Source organism: Siniperca chuatsi, linkage group LG20 (assembly GCF_020085105.1).
Source record: "Siniperca chuatsi isolate FFG_IHB_CAS linkage group LG20, ASM2008510v1, whole genome shotgun sequence".
NCBI classification, from domain to species: Eukaryota; Metazoa; Chordata; class Actinopteri; order Centrarchiformes; family Sinipercidae; genus Siniperca; species Siniperca chuatsi.
The window spans coordinates 2,856,641-2,880,385 of NC_058061.1; the positions used below are offsets into that span (position 1 = coordinate 2,856,641).

Below are 23,745 nucleotides of genomic sequence, written 5' to 3' on the forward strand. Positions count from 1 at the left end.
GTAGTTGTTTAAAAGAGGCTAAAAAGCTCTGTAGAGCTGCATAATTGATCATTTTCCATGATTTTAGCACTATGAGTGACCTTTTCACATTACACTGAGCCACATGCCAACTTGAATTAATGTTAATGTCAAAAATATTGATTAATGCAGGTTTAAATACTAAATAAATAAATGAAACCTTTCGAATATAATCACACTCACCTGATCAAACAGATAGACGGTGACATCATCAAAAAAAGACACCGTCTTCTTCTTGCGTTCAAGCTCCTCTTCTAGGTTCTCTGTTGAAAGCAGGGTTGGTATCTTAAGGAGGCTGCGCAATTTGTGGGCTTCGCTGTTGTCACTCACCACAATGGGCACTAGGTGGCACTCGTCTTCGCTTTCCTCCCCTCCACTCTGTTCTTGCACACTATAGATTCGCAGCTCCTCATCCGACTCGTCGCTGTCATCAGTGTCACCGTCCTCCTCATCTGCCTCTTCCCCATCAGCTGGAGATCCTCGGCCCTCTGTTGCAGGAAGCAGAGGGGGAGGGGTGGATGGAGGTGGAGGAGAGGAAGAAGAAAACCGTCTGGTGTTTGCCGTGTGCTGCAAGGCCACCTCATCTTTGGGTAAAGTGTGCAGGATTTCACCGGATATCCCTGATGGCCTGTTTTGAATTGTCTTGATAGCTGGCTCCTCTGTTGTTTCTAAATCTTGAACAGAATTTTTCATGTCTTCTGCTTCCTCCTCCTCTACCTTGATGTTGGAGGTACAATCTCCATTTAGGGCACCAAGGGCTTCTTCCATGGCCCCCACCACCTCTGCTGCCCAGTCTCCTAGGGATGAGCTCTCTTCCTGAGATGGCCACTCGTCCAGCCCACCCTCTGCTATTGAAGCAGTGTCAGAGGGCTCCAGAGGTAGCCCCGATTCCTCGTCCTGGCCGCGCTCTTCTGTCAAGTATGCCTCCATTTCTGGTGGAGAAGAGGAGTCTCTTCCTCCTGCTAATATGTCTATCATTTCAAGTTTTATGTCTTTGTTCGCTACAGTGTCCTTTAGTTCTTCCTCTTCTTCATTCTTCCTTTTCTCACCCCTCTTTTCTTCCATGGGCTGTTCCTTTTCAACATTTTCTTCATCTTTTACTCTATCTGACAGTTCTTCCCCTTCATCCCTCGACTGCCTTTCATTCTCATAGTCTGAAAAGTAGGCAGAGTCTCTGTATGGAGTCTTATCGCTCAGTGGTAAAAGGATGTGGTCGCCTGTCTGTGAAGCTCCTAAGGCCAAATCTTCACTCAATGCTGGTTCACCCTCTGTAGGCACTACTTTAGCCTCTACTCCATGCTCCTCCAGCACCTTGTCTTCCTCCAGGCTTGTATCAAGGGTAGGCTTTCCCAGAGGTTGTTCACGGGGTTCATGAGGCTCTTTGGGTACAAACTCAGGGCTCTCATTATTTTCTGTGTCATAGCCACTGTCCATAGCTTTAGGTGAGCTGGAAGGGTGGGAGGACGCAGGGCTGAAGCCTTCACAAGACCCGGCTGCAGATGGCAAATCCATTGAATCCATGGAATCAGGAGTTCCTACCTGCTTCTGTAGCGACTTGAAGGCAGGCGACGCGTTCAGCTCACTGGACTCATCAGCGAAGATGCCTGAGGTAACGTCAGTGATATCATCTGTGATGTCATCATCCTCGTCATCGTCACTGCAGTCGAGGATGTCTGCAAGGCTCACACTGGAGCCTCCTCGATCAACACCGCTATCGCCAGTGTGACTCAACTCTGATGGTGGATCTGTGAGGGCCACCATCACATGCATGTTGTCAGCAGGAGGCGGAGTGGTTTTAATCATTGTCACCAGGGTCACCTCTTCTATTTTAGGCTCTGTCGGTTTTTGCATGATTGGATTTTCTTTGATTACATCCTCCCTCTTCTCTTTGAATAAGGTATCATCAAATGTAAGGTCAACATACTGCTCTCTACTGTCCTCAGTCTTTATCAAGGCAGGTTTGGCCACAACAGGACCCCCTGGAGCCGGTGATAGATTGATCATCTCCTCATTGCTTGGGATGTCAATTACCTTATCATTGATGTAGTTGCTGTGACTGTGGCTCTGACTATAGCTGTTGTTTCTGACTAGCAAGCCTGTAAGCGGGTCAACAAAGTGCGAATGGCAGCACTCTGCAGATGCTGGCACCTGAGTCTCGCCCTCATGGCACAGGTAAATATAGGCGTTGCAGTTGTCTGAGGGCACCATTGCGTGATGTTTACTCAGACTAAGGCAGGCACTGTTATCTTTGGCCTGGTGGGGCTCAAGATAGTCAATGGGTTTTGGTAGAGAGTGGAAGGCCAGGCTATACTCCTCTGGCCAGGAGTCTTCAATGTCTGTACTTGGCATTGTGTAGTGGAAATCTACGTAAGCATCCTGTCTGCAGCTGTGGCTCGCCCGTCTGTGGTGACCCACACTGCTGTGGCGGTGTTTTGAAGGCCAAGTGTTGCAGGTGTGTCTCTCAACAAATATATCCTCTTCTTCCTCCTCTGAATCACTGTCTCTGTGCCCGATGAAGAGTGCCCCTTCTGTCTCCATGTTAATACTGACAGAGTGGCTGTTGTGCCTGGTGTGGCTGGGCATAGTCTTCCTCAGGGATCCCATCATGTCGTAGTACCCCCCTGTCACGTTTTTTCCTATGATGGAGGTCTGACTCGTGTCCAGGTATGTATCTCTGTAGGCCTGTTGAGGTGGACTGGTTACAGAGGGGGATATACCTAGTGGGTTCTCCAACTCACCCAAGGCCTGACGCAGGCTCCTTGACCCCCAGCTTTCCCGATGATGCTCAGTGGAGGGCTCACCTCCAATCAAATAATGATCTATTCCCAAAGGGGGTGAGTGCTCATAGTAGTAACCCCCATCTCTGTCTTTATAGGACACATAGTGACTAGACTCCCAAGGTCGTACTGGGCTGCTATCTGACACTTGCCCTAAAAGGGTCTCCATTGTCAGGGAGATAGCAGGACTTGAGTCATTCGAGTCGTACATTTCTGACTTATGGATGTCTGCTGACCAATAGGGACCCATGTTCTTAGCCTGTGACGGGCAGGTCATGCACTCACCTGAGTCCGCACTCCCAGTCAGAAAGCTCCCACTACTGCCCTGGTAGTCTGGGCTGTAGGAGCACATGGTATAGTCCGGATCAGTGTTACAGTCTACTGGCTCTTCAATGCGGATGTAGTATTCACTGCTTACTGAAGGGCTATGAGCACTGAGGACAGGAAGTGTGCCTGGAGCATGTAGATGTTTTGGTTGGTAGTAAGATGGAGAAATTCCATGGCTGAGGCTCTCCATGGGGCACCCTCCCACAATGCCCCCAGGTGGGTAAAATGCTTCCTGACAATGGTGGTTGACCTGACCCAGGGTACTAGAGGACTCTGGGGCTCTATATGACTGGTCTGCCCTGGCTTGCTCCCACTTGTACTCAAAGTTCAGACCGTGGCTTGTCTCAGTGACTGTCAGTATATCATCCCCGGACTCTGAGTGGTAGCCATCACCAGCTGAAAATTGCTCAAGGAGAGGGAAAGAGGAAGAGGTTGATGAGGGGTGGTCTCGTGACAGTGCCGAGGCACCATGGTTGCTGCTGAATCCAGTATTGGGACGCAGGGAGTTCCATCGCCTCTCAAAGTCCTCTTCAACCTCGCTGGCGCCCTTGGCACACAGGTAGCTAAGCAGCAAGTGGACTTCCTCTGCATTGGGTCTCTGATCAGGCTGGAGCCAGCAGAACTGCATCACCTCATACCTGAGGAGGCCAAGCATAAGACAAACTGAAAAACAGACACATATTGTCATATACACAAGATATGAAAGAGAACATGCAATTACACCAGATAACTGTGGTGCAATACATGAGATGTGCCCCATTCCAGTCAAATATTGAATTAATTAAGTTGAATCAGGGCTAAAAAAAGAGGCAACTGGAAAAAAGACCCCAATACAGGGAAGCAAAACCATCAGGATTAGCATTGTAAAGAATCTGCAGAAGAAATGAGAATCCACTCATCCTGGGAGGAATTTAATTGTGTTGCTGTGTTTGTCCTCCTGATGGACTGTTAAATATTTTAAAGATGCTTCTAAATTTGTTTCTGCGTGTGTCTCACCAGCGCTCAGCCAGGGGCACTTTGAGCAGCGGTTTGGGCAGTCGCAGCTGCTGTTCCCTCACAGCATAGGTCAGTACTTGTCTGTCAGAGTAGTGTCTGTAGGGCTGGTTGCCCAGCTCAAACAGCTCCCAGATAGTCACACCCAGAGACCTGAGACACAAGATAACATGGACATTGTGTTGATGAAACATAAAATAGTAATCAGAACAAGTAAATGTCATTCCCCCTATGCACACATACTTTATCTAGTCCCTAAATAATTTTTGGTACATTCCTTTGGTACATTTAGTAACATTCCTTTATGTTTGCAGAAATCTTTATCTGTCTTGTTGGTTTTGTTTTTCATCTTGTTGGTGACTTGCTCTAGCCACTCTTTGCTACTGATCTCACCTATTACAGTCTTAGGTCTTGACAGAGTTAGAGTATATATTTTTTGGCCAGTACTTCCACCCTGCCCTCTGCTCTTGTAATTTTAGTATCAAGAGCTAACGCAACTAAGTAAAATAAAAGTTAAAGACAGTTCCCCAAGGGGCAAAACTCTAAGGTATCTTCCATGTTTTGTTAGTTACAAGCACACTTAGGGTTAGGGTTGTTCATTTTCCGTGGTGTGTCTTTCCCAGGGAACCAACTTCAGCCTTTTGGTCATGACCTTTTATGCACAAAATATGGATAAATTATTGAATTGTATCATTATACAAGATCTCTGTTTCTTTCAAAAAGGAGAAATGCTTTCTTTTTACAACCTTAATCCTGATTTTAACAAAATGCAACATAAATAACAGCAAATTTACAAATAAAATGCCTCAATTTGTTGTATTTCTGAAGGCAATGGAGTATAATAAAGGCCCAATCTCTCTCTGTCTGAAAAAAAAGGCAACAACAACCAATATTTGCTTAGCAAACAAAGTATTTAGTGATTTATCCTTTTATACTCAGTCTGTGAACACTGACATAGAAAGTACATTATTTTTCATTTTATAGCCTAAAACATTTTGAAACTATGCTGTATGCTATGAAATCACAAAATCTCACTTGCACTTGTGCATGCATCTTTGTTTGTATGTATGTATGTATGTATGTATGTATGTATGTGTGTATGTATGTATGTGTGTATGTGTGTATGTGTGTTGATCCTACCACATGTTGCTCTGTTGGGTCTGGTCAGCCACCAGCAGGTTTCCATGCACCTCGTCCACCAGCTCTGGAGCGATCCAACGCAGAGGCACATACATCTGATCTGATGTCACGTAGTAATCATCCTGATAGAAGGAATAGTACATTGTTAACAGGCAGAGAGTGAGGACAGAAGAGAATCGCACTTTGGAATTTATTTTTATTCACTGATATCAGCTGCACAATAAACAACAACAACAAGCCAATCCATCCTTAGCGAACATTTAATTCTGACCAAAAGTGTTACTTTTTCAAAATTTCAAACAAATGTATTTATTTTGTTGTTAATCATCTTCCCTTATTAAACTCAATATTCTAAAACAAGTGAAATGAGCTCTGGGGAATTAAATAATCTGTGAAATCTGTAGAAACTCACATGGGTGGAGTAAATGCTAGATCTCTTTGTAGATGCATAGCACCTGAGGGATTTAGATAGTAACTCACTAACAAGCTTAACTCACTTTTTCATTCATGCACTCATCCACTCAGCGTTTGCCTATTTGCCCCCCTAGTGGTTGTTACGTTGTCTACAGACAACAAACTGTACCAGGATCATATGCTTCTATGTTATCTATTTCTTTCTCCAATTTGGCCGAATACTCAAACAAATTAAATTATTTACTTGTAAAATAATACTGTTTATGCTTGCATATATTACTGCGTGCATGTTTTTTTCTGATATACAGACCTTGTACTTGGTGTGGGACAGACCATAATCACCGATCTTCACTGAGACATTAGCAGTCAACAAGCAGTTCCTCAAAGCCAGGTCACTGGTGACAAGGGGGGGGGGTAAACAGCTGTTACAGCTCTTCATTATTTATAAACATACAAAACAAGACCAGAACATTACAAGAGGATCATATTTCTTGAGGCTCAAAAACTATTTAGAAGCCCTGCATGTAAAAACACTGACCGATAGCAAGATAGAAATAATTTTTCTTTTAGAGTTAGCCTATCTCAACACTGCTATCTCTGAAAACACATATTAACATCAACTCCTGTCTTGGAAAAAGGTGCTGCAGACTGAGTGGAGGTTTGAGTTGTTCTGGAGATGAGGGGTCACCGCCTGCAACAAAATCACTGATGCTGGAGTAGGTAAGGAGCACTCAGGCAGCACCAGGATATTGTTCCAGGAAGCAACCGAGAAACAAAAGGCAGATTTTACTGATCACAGAAAGATACTGGCTGGGCCTGGTGTTGTAATTTTGACGTGTGTGATATTTAATAGCAGAAATTGGTCACTACCTGTGTGTGAAGTTATGCTTGTGCAAGTGCAAGAGTCCTGAGGCGATGTCACAGGCCATCCGTTGAAGAATCAAGGGCTCTGGGGTCATGGTTTCTGCGGTCCTGCAGCTTCGGAGGTAACCCTTCACATCTCCCTGGACACAGTAGATAGAAATGGAACATATGTATGTTACAACCTCCAACCACTGGAGGGCAGTCTTGTTTCATTGTCATGGGACCCACTGAGTCACTCATTTCTTGTTCAATCATGTAAATCTGGCTTGGTATTAGAATCTGGAATCCTGTATGGAAGTGCACGAGATGAACTAACTTGGTGTCCTCAGGTTTATATGTACAACTGAAACGTTTGGGATGCACAGACCAACCCGGCCATCTGAGGGAATTATAGTTATTTTTGGACTAAAATCGTCTTGTTGACTGAGCCCTCATCCTCATCCGTGATTCTAAACACACTATATCATTAGCTTGATCTAAAAGACTTTCCTACTCATATATATCTGAACATTTTCTTTTCATTGGTTAAGTGCTTCTGCTATTTCCACACATACATTCATACATGTAAATACAGGGTTATCTTAAAAAAACGTATCTGAAATGACATTTTACTGTGAACAATACATTTCATCGGGTGTCGCCAGTTTACTTCACTTACACTGTGGAGTGAATTAAAAATTGATAGATGTGAAGAGGCAGGAAGCCAGTTCTTAGTTCTGTGATTACTTCAAAATCACCACAAATATCAGAGTTAAATCTACTGAACTAATCAATCCCGTGAAGTTGATGGTGGATTTTAGGCTGCAGGTTGAGGTTGGTACAAGTGTAGTTTTACTTACTGGTAACTTTAGGCTCGTCTGCCAAATATTTACAGCAGCTGCCAAGAATGTTTTTATTGCCAAAAGTAATTAACAAGAAATTCCCATAAACTACATATTACAAGAAGTTTTCAATCCATTTAATGTACTGAATGAGTTACAGGATGTAATGCAGACTTAAAGCAAAGGTCAAAAGACTTGACAGGGGCTTTCACAAACTACAGTACATATCTCATACTGTAGATTATTTTAATACACTTTATGCCCCAAACATAGTACAGGCTAATATTGAAACACTTAGTGGCAAAGGCACATTTACGGCACAGTGATTTTATTAAAATCCTTAAATGAAATGACACATTTCCAACAGGGGAACACAGCAGGGTTGTGGCAGCACTCCTTTCAGATTCATGCACTTGGCACTCGGTGTGTATTAACTTCAGATGTTAATTAATCTTTGTTAATCTCTTTTACACATACTGTGAGCCCTTCTCCCCACACCTGACCTGTGGGTTTGGATACTCACCAGTGGACAAAACTCCATCACCAGCAGGTAGGGAGTGACCTCAGTGCACTGGGCCAAACACTGCAGCAGAGCATGGTGCTGGAGGGCACTGGAGAGGAGAGGAGCAGAGGAAGAGCATCAGATCAAAGCACAGCACAAGGCAGAAAGTGAGTTCTGACACATACTGTAGTAGTTCTACTAGACAGTGAAAACATTACTAAACAACCACACTGACATATGAATTGTGAAAATTCATACAGTATGTCGACAGTATTTGTAAAAATAAACTACTAATGATGTCATTATTAAACACAAATTCTAAAGAATACATTGAATTTGTTTGAGAATTGTTCCACTTATGCATTATATGATTGTCTAGAAAGTAGTAGTGGTAAAATGTACTCAAGTAAGTAAAAGTACTCATTTTGAAGAATGGTCCATCCCTTATATTAATGAGATATAACATAAGAATCTCTTAAAGTGAAAAACACATTTGTGCCATCGAACTGAAACCACTTTGTTTTTCAGAGTTCCTGAAGAGCTGACATTTTTTCCTGACAACAGCAATATTTTGAGCTTAGCTCAAGTTTTGAATGTAAAAAGCCGGGTGACAGAGGTAAATGTGTACCGGTAAGGCTGTGCTTCCTCCAGGAAGTGCATCTGGTCTTGCACGCTGGCGCTGGCTTTGAGTTCCTTCACCACCACTTGGGTGGTATTTAGGCCTGCGTTCACCTCGCCCAGCAGAACCTGAAACAGTACAGATAGAGACATATACGCACAGGGAAGACAGATAGACAGACAGCCAGACATTTCACACAAACAAATCCATTAAGCATGGAGTGGGAGTGACCATTACATAAAGAAAGACAAACAACCATAAAGCAGTCAGCAAAGAGAATTCAAAGACAGTGCAGAGACAGAAAAATGTAGACAAACACACACAGATGGACATACCCAGTCAATGTACACAAGGATGGAGAGGACGCATTTATATTCATGAGTGAACAGTATGAATTGGAAAAGGAGGAGAAACAGACACGGAGGGGGAGACAATAAGAGACAACAACAACAACATGTTATCTGGTTGTAAAAACACAATACCACACCACATGGTTCAGCCTGCAGTGGAGGGCTGTTACTTTGAAAATTTTACCTGCGTAAATTTGTTCTCAAGGGCTAAGTCTATCACTTGTGGGACAAGCTGACATCAAAGGCACGAGAATTAGGATGGCATTACACACTCAGACATTACAGGTAACTCGGCGTGTTGGCCATTTTTAACTGACTCCATTCTAAACACGGCTGGGATCACAGCAAATACTAACAGCCATGATGTGAGGCTCACTGATGCTGCGTTTCATCTACCTGGCAGGTACTGCAGGGACAGCAGGAGCGACCACCAGCAGGAAGTTATGAAGATTGAAGTGTCAGAAGTTGGCTTACCTTCCCAAACCAGCCATTCCCGATCTCTTTCAGGTAGAGAAGACTGTGGCGGCCGAGATCTATGGATTTCACGAGTTGGACTAGAGGAAAAGAAGGGAGAGGAAAAGGTGTTACAGTGATAGATAATCCTCCACCATCGGACTCTTGATGATGCTGTCGTGGTCTTCACAAAGCCAGTGGTTTTGCATGCTTTAGCCCGTTTACCACAAATCCCATTACGTTACATTACAGCTAACTCTTTCACAAACCATGCTAATGTGTTTCACAAATGTAAATGTATTTGTCCCACCATTCCAGGCAGCCATTGGTTACCATTCATTTTCATATGATATGAAAATCTATGAGCAGACTCTTCAAACTTGCTTGAGTTGTTTCATCTATCTCACTGAACATCAAGTTTGCATTAACATTGATCAAAGTTACATTATCATAATTATGTAATGCCATGCAGTCTTTTTAAATAATTCCACATTTAAGTTACATTAACACACAACAATAATATAACAGTGACAAATATTAATGCAGGATTGATGTTCACTGGATTACGCTCAAGCAATCAGAATGCTAATCGATTTTCATACCATATGAACATTGATGGAAACCAATGGCTGCTTGAAACAAAAAAAAAGCAATATATCAAAAAACTGCATAGCATACATTTGAAAATAGTCAGCAAAAATGTTGTACTTAAATGGTCCTGTAAGCTATTTTCAACTTAAATACAAAAGATTTTTTTGCTGCCTAAATACGAGTTAACTAAATCGAAAAGTTTTTTAAAAAGGCTGCTCATTAGCTGTAAAACTCACTGAGTTAAACTCACCAAACGTGAGAAAACAGATTTGAGAAACTTAAGACATTAAGTTCGATCAACAACTATTTATTTTGTCACGCTGAAAAACTTCAGTCAGATTTGCTTTCCATCTACATTCTTTCACTTGTAGTTTCAGGATCAGTTCTTCATTTGCTTTTTATGTTACGTTAGGAGCCCTTTTTGTACCAGAGGCAAGGGTGGCACACAGGCACTGAAGTGGAGGCCAACCTTCATCATGGTTAGCAATGTTTTCATTAGTGTCAGACAAAACAAACTTTAACAAGTGAACATGACTGAAAAGACACACTACACATTGCATGTGACAGTGTCCTACAACATTTCAACTACAAAAAGAAGTCTCTCTGATGAGTTTTATCCCATCAAATACAATGCAGGCTGGAATGTACGCTAACATGCTAACCATGTCTCTTTAGAAACTTATTTAACTTTAACATTGTTCAACTCATCATTTCAAGTCACAGTACATAAAGTAAGAAAAATTCAAGACTACAGAAAGTTCTGAAATCATTCTGAGAATAACTAGAAATTTAAAGTTGGCTTGACACGAAATGGATAAATGTATTTATATTAGGTTATTGATAAGTAGTTGATTTCACTAATTTCCAACATGATGTTTGGACCAGTTGTTTTATTACATATAAACAGATGAAGAGATCATACACACAGGCACAATTATTTTCAAAAAGGCAAAGATACGTTATGTCCTCACTTATATGGTGAATCATAGACCTCAATAATAAAGAATAAAAAATACATATAACTCATAACACAAAACATTAACATGACAGAACGCACCATATCCAGGCTCTTAAGTGACCACTGTAGAATCCATCCTCTGTCCAATCGATTGTTATTAACCCTTTCTAAAATGAAATATCCGAACATGCCAATGGATGTTGCCCATGGTCCCTGAGTAAACAAATAACTCCACTCTTAAGTCTTATTCTATATTGAGGCGACTCTGGCACCGATCTGTCTGACTGTCCTCCAAGCCCCTGATGCCTCTCTGTCAGCATCCCCTGATGACCTGAGTCCTTCCTGGCTGCCGAACACGCCCGACCGTCCCATCCCAGCTCAGCCAAATGAAACAGGACCCCCCTCTGCCCCTCCATCTCTCACCCCTCACCATCTATCCCTTTCTTTCTCTCTGAGTCTCCCAAGATGACACTTAGATTCTGGGTGTAGAGGCAGACAGACAGACCTTTGTGGTGCTGCTATCCCCATCCAGACTGCCACACAGTCCAGTCACTGTGTGGAGGCCATATTGGACACCCTTGTCTCTTTCCCCAGACTGGTCATTCCTTACACCCACTCACGCTCTCCCCGGCCCACAGCAGAATAACCACCATTGTCTGGCTGCTTAGGGCAGCATGGCACCAGTTAGGACCAGTTAGTACGCACACACTGGGGCTATTATCCACCAGCTCCATGACATAGGAATTAACTGACTTTTGGCGATAACAGTGGCACGCATTGGGTGCCACCTACACCATCATGTTAACCTCAAATATTCATAATGCTGATGGAACAATGAAGGGAGATGATACATTCTGGGTGAAAAAACTAAAATTCTCAAAGACTATATTATAACATTTGTTATCTTTGCCAGGGAAGTTATGTTTTTTAGCAGGATGTCTAAAAACAACTTGCAGATTTTAATGAAATTTGGTAGAAAAGTCCATGGGTCAGGGAACAAGTTTTTGGTACAGATCTAAGATAGGTTTTTTTTTTTTTTTTTTAGAATTTGGATCTTAACATTGTAACAGGGCGTTTTCAACATTTTGTCATTTTTTTCATGAACTACTTCACTTACATGAATGGAAAAAAAACTATGTATCCCATGTTTGTTTGTCACGGTGTAGTTTTCTATTAGTAAAATAATGCACTTATAAGAAGTGCAGCCTTGGCAGAAGAATAAATACGCACTCAGTGCTTTCAAAAATACATTTCTAAAACACCCACTGCGACAAACTGAAAATACCTTGATTACCCCGGTAAGTTCTCAGATCTCTTTACAGCCAGTACACTAACTCAATTTCCATTTGACAACACTGTCTGGTGTTTTCTAAGCTGTGTGCTACTGAGCATCTCTCTCTGAAGAATGCGTCTAGCTTAATCGCTATAGTAGCCAGGAAGTCTTTAGCAAGATGCACAGCGGCTAAATCACTCAGAGCCTAATGGAATTCCCATTATGCTCTTCCAGTCCAGTGCATCCTAGTCCGGTCTCGACTGAGGTGCTGAGCTGTAGTGCTGTCCTTGGACAAACATTTAAATCCACTTATGACGTTTGCCCATTTCTGTTGTGTAACTCAAGTAGAAATGGTAGCATGGCGAGGATTTGGAGGTTGATGTATGTGAGTGATTGTGTGATGTTATTCAGCGGATTGTGTTTGTTAGAAGGATGCATGAAGTACATGTATGTGCTCTGAGTGGGAGGAAATTTCAATGTGTGTGTGTACATGAACATGAGAACGGGACTTGTTTTTCCTCGGACTAATCTTTGTTTGCGTTTTCACGTGTAGCTGTTCACATGTCTTCTCTGAGTGGGTGTGAGCTCCATTAGTCTTTGCAGTACAGCCTGCAGCAGAGAACAGCTGCATCAGGGCGAGTCCTGGGGACCAGGCCACAAACTGAGCCAAGCTCTTGCAGTACTGATGTCTCATTGGGAACTCCACCTATCTATATAGTCCTTCGACAGCCCCAGTGCACAGCAGGATGACAGAGGAGATGGGAACATTGGCTGAAAGTAACCAGACTTACTCATAACTGCTAAGTAATTCAACTCCACATCCACGTAAGCTCTCAGGAATCAGAGATTTGAAATCTGAGACCTGGACCATGTTTGCGTAAAGCAAACTTAAGACCTTTATATTCAATTTCTCATAAAATATTTTAATCTTAATAACTGCCATGTATTCATTTTATTTGCCTCTCTGCTGTTTTAGTGCCTGTGCTCTTCTCTATTCTTCTATACTTCCCTTCATTCTGTTGCTGTAGGTTTAGCTTTGAAGTTTAAATATTTTATCACCCTATAAAGCACTTTCAACTGCATTTGTATGAAGTGGTGGTATACAAATAAACTTCAACTTCAACTTTAACTAGGATAGTTGCAGGAAGAAGGCAAAATTCTGATAAAGATAGAAAATAGCAGCTAACAAAAGATAAGAAAAATTACAAGAAAGCATAAGAAAGGAAAATTATTAGCAAGGTACAGTAGAGCATGATGGATCCACTTCAGCCAATCAATTTCTCATTAAAAACAAAAATCTATTTCACCTTATGATGTGACTGGGTGAAGCAGTCCTGAAGGTGCAGTAACGAATCCCTGACCTCTGCCACTACTGTAATACCATATGCTTTCTATTATTCACAGAAGACAAAGCATATGTTAAAGGGCCAGTTTACCCAAATCACAGAACATAGTGAGAACATAGTTTCTCACTTACCCCAAGTAGTATCAAGGAATGCAGATATTTTTGGTTTTATGTGTCGAGGTCTATTTAACTAGTGTGGCTCAAACCGTATAAATGTAAAACAAACAAACATTCACAATTACTTCTATTTGATCTTTGATTCAGACTGATCCCTGAGTTAACTGCGTGGGCGTGATCCATTAAGTCTCACCACACTCCAGTGTCAAGTTTATCGGGCAGCATCAGCCCATTAAAACACAACAAGGACCATTGTCGCATAGAAGCAGAAAGACAGAAAGAAAGCGACAGAGTGAAAGAGGAATATTCTCACTGGGGTTTTGTACTCTGACATGCCTGACATTCCAACAAACAGCAGTGTAGGCTGGCCGCCTGGACGTTATTATGCAACAGGCAGATGTTTGTGGGAGAGAGTGAAAGTTAAAGAGCACAGAGTTCATTCTGTGGGGACCTGCAGTGAGGGACTGTGAGATAGGTGGAGGCCCAGCTGACCGAGGCCAGCATCAGGGCGGTGCTCACTCTGGGGACAAACATTGACTAATGCCAGACACACAGCTCTCCATGCTTATTCTCACACCCTTGAAATGTACTTGCACATGTAAGGCTCTGGCACTTTTACAAAACTATTGCAAGGGTTGTATCTGTTTGCAGCAAATGACTGAAGGCATGAATTATAAAGCACTGACAAAGAGTCAAAAATGATATCATGACTGGATATTCTTTGACCACCCATTCATCTTATATTTAATCCCTTTCAACAGCAGATTCTTTAGATTTCCCTTTTCTCTTTAAAACTCAAGAGTCCATGTTTTTTCATGGCTGCACCATTGCAAATATGGAAATATTGTTGATGTCAGTCATTTTGTTCTTATTTCCCCAAAACTTCAGCCTGATTTTCTCACTTTGGAAACTTTGGGATGCCTTTTTTTAGCATAATTTCCCTTTTCTGAGGGTTTGTGCTTGTCTGCACAACATGAGTTTGTTTACAGTTTATGGAGCCACTGGTGGAATTGGCAGAGTTTAAGAGGTTAAACTGATCTGAAGTGGACTTTGACTCACCTGATCGAGCAGGTTGCTTTGCGACCGGCAGGGACACCTCGGTGAGTGGCAGGATGTAGACGTCTGGGCTGCCCTGGGAGGTCGGCGAGGCCAAGGTGGACATATCTGCATGGTACTCCTCCCCATCCACATTCTTGAATTCCTGGAAAACAGATACACAAATACACGAAGAGGTCAAAGGTCATGCAAAGGAACAGGTTGCTTGCATTAGACTGGCAACTGGTTGGGTAACTTGTAAGTTCACAAATGTGAGGACATGAAGATGCAAAATTGGAAACAAACCTCACAAGCATGCCCTAGTCTGCCTTTATGGGCATTGTAGATCATATAATGGGTGCATATCTACTCTATGCAATATGTAATATTTGACTGCATTGACGCATATGTGTGTAGAAAGCGATGTTGTGTAAAAACAAACAACAAAAATTCATATTTTGGTTCGACCACTGAAGCAGAACTGAGATAAACTGAGGCAAGCTGTCTTGGCTTGGTTCAGTGTTTCTCTGAACTGTTTGTGAGAATGACTGGAACATCATAGTGTCAACAAAGCCAATCTGATTCACCCAAACATTATTTGCACTAAGATTACATGTATCTAAATCCTCTACTTGAGGAATTGAGCCTGATGATTTCAGTGCTGAGATGCTCTGTAACTCACTCTCCCTCAGCAATAATGCTTATTTTTAATATTTGGAAATATATTTTTAAACATTTTCATATCAAAATCAATAATGAGCATATTCACATTCTTTTGACTTGATTTACTGCTTTCTATAAGCTGCCATCTGATCCAACTCACAGCTTCACAGGCCGCAAATGGCACCAAGCAGGAGATGGATCACTAAGTCTTCACAACTCTGAGTGGCAAAGAGAGATTAGTGTTTGCACAAGAGACCTTGATAGTCACACTCTCATCACCGGCAATAGAGAACTTCTAATATGTATTAACCATAATTTTGTACTTGAAAGAAACTGAACAAAAGAGATGAGCGTATCCGTTAAGGAAATTAAGAGTAACTAACTAGAGTAAAATGTCCACAACTGTCAAATGAAATCCAACATATGGAAAAAGTAACGTACAAACTAAAAGGTATTTCTTTGTCTGAAAAACTAATTAAACAAAGTTATATTTATATCTATATCTGTATGTGTATATGTTTATGTATTTAATTATTTTTATGTTTTTTCTTCTGCCTTGCTTTTTAAAAATCATTTTTCTTTTCATTTGATGGATCTACACACTGCGTGAAGCGTCTTTCATGAAGTGAAAAACTATTCTGTAATCACTTGGAATGATGATATGGATAAGATGAATAAAGATAAGAAGATGAGTCATACATATCCATATCATTACTGTTTAAAAACTAGTCTTGGCTTACAGTAAGACTAACATTTAATTATTAGCATTTTGATGTGATATTGTTTTCTAAAAGAAAAATAAGCCAATCAATGTCAGTTACAGTTAAATATTTTAGAGCATTCTAGTTTTTGAAAATCCCTCTGAAGCACACTGCAGGTTTTAGTAGTTTTTCTGTTTTAGATGAGTTTTCTTTGTTAGTGTGTTACATTGAGGCCTGGGCTGGACGAACAGTGAGGAGCCCCTGAAAGATTCCTCCTGTCTGTTGAACGTAGTGACCCATCGTAGAATGAAGCAGAGGACGACGAGGGGAGGGAGTTGGCTGCATCCACAGACCGGATGTCAGAATAAAAGTCTCTTAGTTGAGCGCTGGAGAGCAGCGGGGTCCCAACACTGGAAAAATGTGACCTACTGCAGCCCTCCGAAACACCCACACAAACACAGACACATGCACACACAAACACCTCCATCGCTCACTTCATCCTGTCCCCCAAGAATGTGAGCACATACACACAACACACTTGTGCAGGCTGCACACCCTCCCTCAGCCTTAGATCCAAATCTTCACACGGTCCTGCTCGCCCTCCCATTCAACATGTGGTTTCACTCTCCACATCGACACACACACACACTGTCACAGACATACACACACACCAGCATTTACAGAACAGCAATATTATCTCTCATTTTCCATACATCCTGCAGTAAAAGGTGTCAAAACTAGGCCTGTAAGCATTTTATTTTCAATTAATCGATTCATCCTTTAATTAAAAAAACAAACAAATGCATATTACAATTTCCCAGAATGCAAGGTGACACCTTCAAATTGTTTTGTCTGGCCAACAGTTCAAAACTCAAAGATATTACAATGACATAAAACAGACAAAGGCAGCAAATCGTCAAATTTGAGAAGCTGAAACCAGATCATTTTAGCTTGAACAAATCTTTTTCAGTAGATCCCCTAATCAATCAATTGTCAATTATTTTCAGGACTCAATAAGACATACACAGAAATATATTAACACTTGGTTTTTCATGTGGAAATCTGCAAAACAAAATTTACTTAATATGAAGTGAAATCCTATGATTTCATTCTTAAGCTGTCCAACAAAAATATTTATAGATCATTACATTTGCTTTGTCCTTTTAATATCAAAAACCCAGTTGACTCCCCTGCTGGTAAAATAAGCAGCGCAAGGCTCAGTGTACATGTTTCTGTGACCCACAGCAGCTCCAGTTAGCTTACCTTACAGAGTTCATAGATGAGGATGGCATGTCAAACGCCCTCAGCTTTGGTTACAGCATCTCAACCTCTTTCTGGTTTTCTCACACACACCCATAAAAACACACACACACACACCCAGTGTCCCCCCCGGGTTCCCATTTGTGTGATGGTTGCATGGCAGCAGGAGGTTGGCGGTGCCAAGAAGAGCGGCTGCAGAAAGAGGCATCATCATTCTGCAGAGAGTCTCATTGTTGAGTCCAGAGAGGAGGAAGAAGAGGAAGAGATTTTGTAGCTGACCACTGACTGTCCCCAGGATCTTCTGGGGATGGAGGGATGGAGGGGAGAAGGAGGAGCACCATCTCCCAGTTCACAGGCGAGACCGAACCTGTGGCCGTCTCATGAGGAAGAGGAGAGAAATTGAGCCCCCACAAAAATGTGAGGAAGAAAAATACAAGAGGGAGAAGTGGGAGGGGGGAGGAGTGGGGATTGCATACTATACATGTGACATCACTTGCTCTCTTCCTCTCTTTTTCTCTCTCTCCCAAAAGCCAAAAAACATCTGCAGGGCAGTCCCCTTCCCCACTAAACCAAGAAAACACACACACACACACACACACACACATATTTTTTGTTAACACTATACTTGTGAGGACTGTCCACTGACTACTTTCATTCCTGGCCTCTGAACCTGACGTTCAGCTTCATCATTACAGGCCTTAACCTGAACCTGAACCTAAGCCCAACTGTTAACCCTTAAATTTAACCCTTACTCTGACCCTAAACTGACAGCAGTTTTCTTATTTTAGCCCTATGCAGTTGGAAGTCATTTAGCAGTTAAGCTTTACATTCATCAGGCAACAGAACCCCCTTTATTTTTATATCTTAAAAGCCCTTTAAACCTTTCCTATTGAAATTAAGGGGGGATGTGCATGGAATGAATGATCTTAAGTGGAATAACAACTGAATGTGATCCTTAAAAAACAAATTGTTGGCCCAAATGTTGCTTTTGTGCCTCGGTCCACTCTTGTATTAATGATTAAAGGTCTTAATAACCTGATTTAAGGTTTATTTAAGTCTGTTGTGCCTGAATCTTACAAATTACAAGAAATTTGAGGCACTAAATTCAGAGATTTAAGGAATGCTGAGTTAGAAGGGTGTGTGTATAGATTATGGGGACGATTAAGGCATTTAAAAAAATGTAAAGAATGTTTCTGCTTGTGATTGGGTTTGAAATTTGTTTACCATCTTGAGAAAACGAATGTATAGCAAATTCTGCTGTGATTCTGCTCATAATTTTGGTTGAAGGTCTGGAGCCATATGTACTAAATGTAGTGAAAATTTGAAGTTGGCTCTTTTGGCAGTTCCAGTACATTTTTTGTCAAACAATAATCAGATCTATCAAATTAGTATTATTTTTCCTCAAAGGAATAGTTTGACATTTGGGAAATGCACTTATTCTCTTTCTTGCAAAGAGTTAGATAATAAGAAAAGATAAGAAGAGCACTCTACATGAAGCTACTGCCAGCAGCCGGTTAGCTTAGCTTAGAAAGTCCGGAAACATGGGGAAACAGCTAGCCTGGCTCTGTCCAAAGGTAACAAAATCCAATCTGTACAAAAACTGTTAAAACAACAATTTGTGTTATGTGCAAGACTAATTCTTGGCCAGGTACAAGAAATATCAATCTTTTGACTCTCAGCAAGAAAGTGAATAGGCACATTTCCTTGAATGTTGAACTATTCCTTGAAGCAACATGACTTTACACAAAAACTGATTTTCTTTTTTTTTTTAATCTATTTTTTGTAGTGTAAAGAATTACATCATTTTTCAAAGGTCAGACTGCAGGTCCACTTATTTCTACATTTTTACATGATGTGATTAATGACAAATTCATAAGAGTATTCCACAAAGGCTATTACTGAAAACTTTAGAGTTTTACCCCCTAAACCAAGTCCAAACCCCAAACTAGCTCTTTTACAGCATTGAGGATCATTGGAGGAAGTTCCTCATCTTTCCGTCACTGTCTGTAAAACACAGAGAGCTTTTCTCTAGTCTCCTCTTGAAGTTTTTTTTCTGAAATTCCCTCTTCCTGCTCTGGGAGAGGCTGTGTCTAATTCCAGATGGGGCCCTGAGGCCGGATGCACTGTGGGCTCATGGGTATGCCCTTCCTCACGCTCTTGCGCCCTCTCTCTTCCCCCTCCTCCCACCCTGGCCCCTTCCTCAGACACACCCTAACAGGTCCGAGCTGGGTGGTCCAAAGACACAAACCAGACATATCAACCAGACATGAGGCATATCATACTGTATATCTTCGATAGATGCCTATTCCTTGCATACAGCCTAACAACAACTCAAGATGCACACAAACAGTGTTCAAGAAAGAACAGGATGTTATGTTATATGGCTACAGACATTTCCGTAGTTAGAGCAGCCCTGTCTTTCTTAAGACACATTCAAAGTGGAGAGAAAATTCAAAAAAAGAAAGAAAGGCTGCGGGTGGAGAGAGAGTGAAGAGGGAAGATGGAGATGTACCCGAAGGCACTCATTTACGTCCTTATACATACGGTACCTAAACTGACGCACAGAAGAAATAGCCACACTGACACATATCTAAGCATTTTTGCAGTCATTTACACAGTCCCACCATTTCTCCAACATAGCTACACACACACACTATCTTCATTGCTCCCTGTCCTATTTTCTCCGGTGCCGTGATCCATTTCAGCACGCTACTCAGAAATGGGGTCTAAATCAACGACACAAGATGGAACTGAAAAGCTGCAGGCCTTCTGCCGCTCCGTAAACACAGGCTCTGCCACCTTTGTCTGGAATTCTATCTACATCCCATCAACATTTTCTGAGTATAAATGGCCAGAGACCTTGTGTACTAAATATAATGGCCATCTAATGAGAGGCTGCGAGTAACGTTCAGTAATGTTCAGTCCATTCACTCATGGGCAAAGAGAGTTCGAGTGCGTATCTCTATTCAAGACTCCATAAAAACTTCATATGATTTAATGAGTGTGGGTGCAGAGGTGTGCCAGTTTTTCTTCATGCCTCATATTTTTTTCATGTTTCATGTGCAAGTTGATGAGAAATACTGTTCCGTACATCAGCTCACAGGAGAGGCTCACCTTGAAGCCGATTTTGCCCTTCTTGCAGCAGAGGCAGGCCAGCATGAGGAAGACGAAGGTGAACAGACCCGAGAAGGAGATGGCCACCACAGCCAGGGACGACGACCAGGACAACTCACTCAGCGGAGCACCATCTGCAGGACACATCAAGTGTTACAGACAAACAGAATATTAGCTGAGGCATAAGACTCTGGTATAAGACTGTACTGTTTGTGTGAACTACATTAATGTGATCCAATTCATATTAAAGCATGTATGACATATGAGAGCAATTAGATTACAACATTAAAAGGATGAATGTAATTTACATTGATACATTACTGTATATAAGTAGGTTTTTCCATCGCATCATTTCTATGCATTATACAGTAGCTCGTGAACTGACTGCTTTCTCAGAAGATCTTATATTTCCATTTAGGGACATGTTTGATTTATAGCTTGCCCTCATGCTTTTTCTTAAAATGAAATGCTCTGAAACATTATAGCCCTGTAGCACACAATGAACAACATCACACCTCTGCTCAAAAAAACATGCTAAAAATGAATGCACGTGTTGATTTATCACCTTCACCTGGCAACAGAGGCATATTGTTTTGGTTTTTTTTTGTGTGAAAACATAAAGCAGCATTTTTCCATTATCGGTTGTTAACGATGCAGGTGTTAACTGTTTGCATGGGTAGGCCTTCTTTTTTGTTGCTTTTACTCACATTTTGCTATTTTTAAAATGACAAAATAATTGGAAAAATCATAGTGTTGTAGAATTTTATAGGTTCTGATATCTTCCAAGCAGACTCGTGAAACCCACAGAGGATACATGTTGGTCATGTCTTCCACCAGGTCAAACATCTAAGTTGGCCCTTATTCAATACTCATATGAGTTCAAAGGTTGAGTAGTTTCATTTGGAGGAATCTCAAAGGTCAACTCCAGAAGACATCAGACTCTCACAGTAAGTGATCTTTTGGACAAATAAACACCAAGTAAACAACCAGTGTTGAGTTTTTTTCAGCATTTTTCGACTTAGAGACAGTAGAGGCAGAAGACGGACAGGAAACATGAGGGGAAAGCAAAGATTATTGCGATTATCTTACACCATTAGGCCATGGGAATTCCCAAAATAAATGCTTTTCAACCACACAACTCTGTAACACGTAACCCAGAACTGAAAGCTGGGTATTACAATACAGTACAACATACTGAAGACACCCTGAAGGGCACTTAGCACCACATGTGCTGAGCAGTATGATAAACGCCTCCCATGTGTCCTAAATGCATCATTTTCTTCAGTATGATTTATCTGCAAACAAGAAATCTGATGATTCAATGAAAAGTGAGATACAAGGCTATAATAATGATACAATAGTAATGCAGTTTATTTACAATAGTTACAAACTCTAGTTCTGCCTCTGAAGCCCAACAGTGAAGATTTCTCTGATTCGTTATTCTCCTCAGGCTCTATTTCTCCCTCACTCTGCCGCTCTGAGCCTCATTCTGTATCAGCGAAGCAAATTTTCAGACTTTGATGGTTTGCATTATCCTCGTGTGTGCCGCGTGTATGCTGTCCAATCTTGTAAATAATAACCTATCTTGTTCCCAATTTTGGGGGCATTTTTGATCAGTGGATGATTTATGTTTCTCATTCTGCGATGGCTTCTGAAATGCAACGGTTTCCACGGAAACAGATTGACGGACAGCCATGCAGGATTGCCTTCAGCTGTAAATCTCTCACACTGATTCCTGCCAACAGCAGTGCGACCCAGCTCCGCAGATACACACACACATACACACACACACACACACATATATATATAGCTACATAATAAACTGAGCACAGAGAGTCATTTCTGCTGCCAGTTTGTGCTGATCCTCTGAAAGCTGTTGACTGGCTCTGAGTGAATATCAGGCTCTTAGTATAATTGGACAGAGTGCGAACATTGTTGTTTAGGAGGCCGGCTGGCAGAATGTAGGAAGAGAAGAGATATTCACAGAAAAACATGCAAATTTAACAGTCAAATGAAGGATTAGCTGGCCAGCTCAGGGGTTTTTGGAACATAGAGTCCTAATCTGATTTTACTGAATTTTTCACTGGAATGAAATAAAACAAGTGGTCCAGTAACAGTGTCCATAAAAAGCGCAATATGATGTCACATGAAGCAGGAGGGAGGAAGAAATGGAAAAAGCCAGTTTGCTAAATCAGTCAATAACCATTTAGTGCTTTGAAAAGCTATACAAGAAGATTCCAGTTTAATAAATTTTTATTTGTCAGGGGGGTAATTACAGAGAGCAGAGACATATTCTGGCTCTGTTGTGGTTTATTTAAAACTCCCTTGCTTACATATCCCATCTCCTCCAGCAGCACAAGTTAGAGAGTGTGACTGGGGATGCAGCTGGGAATTAATATTTCAGGAACACACTTAGGTCCACATGTAGTCGAAATGAAAACAGAACATTTAAGCCCAGCTGATAGACTTGTACATCATTATTATTATTATTATTCATTATTATTATTATTATTATAAACAGAAGCTAAATTCTATGACTGCCACACACCTAGTCCACAATTATTTCATATCAGAAATGACCAACATGACTGTACATTTTATTCTCAGTGGACGAATGTGGGTACAAACCTTTGTGAAATTGATCAAACAGTTAAAACTAGTGACTTATACAATAATTATGGTGATAATCTATATTTTTCCTCATTGTCAACAAATCCCATCAAAAGATCAAAACCAACACTGAACTGATTCCACTAACAAATATCATCTGTGTAGCCAAACCCTGATGCCTCTGATCCTCTGTGCCATAGAGCTCCATTGTTGTCCAAAAACTATTAAAACACGTCAATGAGCCACACTGCTGCGCTGGCTGACATGTTCCTTCATCACCATGAACACACACACTGTAGTTTATTCTGACTCAATCCCACACACACCGTCCTGCTGCCCCGAATACTCACCAGAGAAACAAATGTGTGTAAACCCACAGCTGAAAATAATCCCCAACAAATGCACAATTTCCTCCCGTTTGAGTAATGTTTGCTTATAAACTACAGTGACCAGCTGCCTTAGGAAATAATTTAGCTTTCTGAAAAATTTAAAGTGACCCAAGATTGATAGCACATCTTCAGTAGGATCCAATGGGCTTGAGTCAGAATAATATTCAGAGACAGACTAACACATTGTTCATTTTGGTCTTTTCATGGGATTATCACCAAATGTATTCTTATATATTATTTTAGTTTACTTGGCATTTTCTATTAAAACATTTAATTCACAAAACCTATCGACTGAGTTAATCTAACAGTGGTAAAATACCTCTGTTCCACCTGAAACAGCAGGCCCGGCCAGTGGGGAGGAGGTGAGTGTATGAGAATGGGAAAAATCTGAAGAAAGAAAGAATAAATATC

The 23,745-nt window shown here is 41.3% G+C and overlaps 1 protein-coding gene across 5 annotated transcripts in view; it reads right to left on the bottom strand.

The window, feature by feature from the left end:
* Positions 1 to 23,745, bottom strand: part of aatkb (apoptosis-associated tyrosine kinase b) — a 58,612-nt gene that overhangs the window by 4,447 nt on the left and 30,420 nt on the right. For 2 of the 5 annotated variants that reach the window (XM_044178745.1, XM_044178744.1), the window contains 10 exons: positions 20,336 to 20,469; positions 14,622 to 14,763; positions 9,300 to 9,379; positions 8,485 to 8,603; positions 7,878 to 7,965; positions 6,540 to 6,673; positions 5,980 to 6,064; positions 5,256 to 5,377; positions 4,119 to 4,268; positions 202 to 3,760 (listed from right to left, as the gene is read on the bottom strand). In XM_044178745.1, coding sequence (XP_044034680.1) covers positions 202 to 3,760; positions 4,119 to 4,268; positions 5,256 to 5,377; positions 5,980 to 6,064; positions 6,540 to 6,673; positions 7,878 to 7,965; positions 8,485 to 8,603; positions 9,300 to 9,379; positions 14,622 to 14,763; positions 20,336 to 20,380 — 4,524 coding nt within the window. In that variant the 5' untranslated portion in view covers positions 20,381 to 20,469. Of the gene's footprint in view, positions 1 to 201; positions 3,761 to 4,118; positions 4,269 to 5,255; positions 5,378 to 5,979; positions 6,065 to 6,539; positions 6,674 to 7,877; positions 7,966 to 8,484; positions 8,604 to 8,810; positions 9,038 to 9,299; positions 9,380 to 10,926; positions 12,569 to 14,621; positions 14,764 to 17,224; positions 17,604 to 20,335; positions 20,470 to 23,745 lie in introns of those variants that run through there. The other 3 variants (XM_044178746.1, XM_044178747.1, XM_044178748.1) reach the window with 3 other exon arrangements.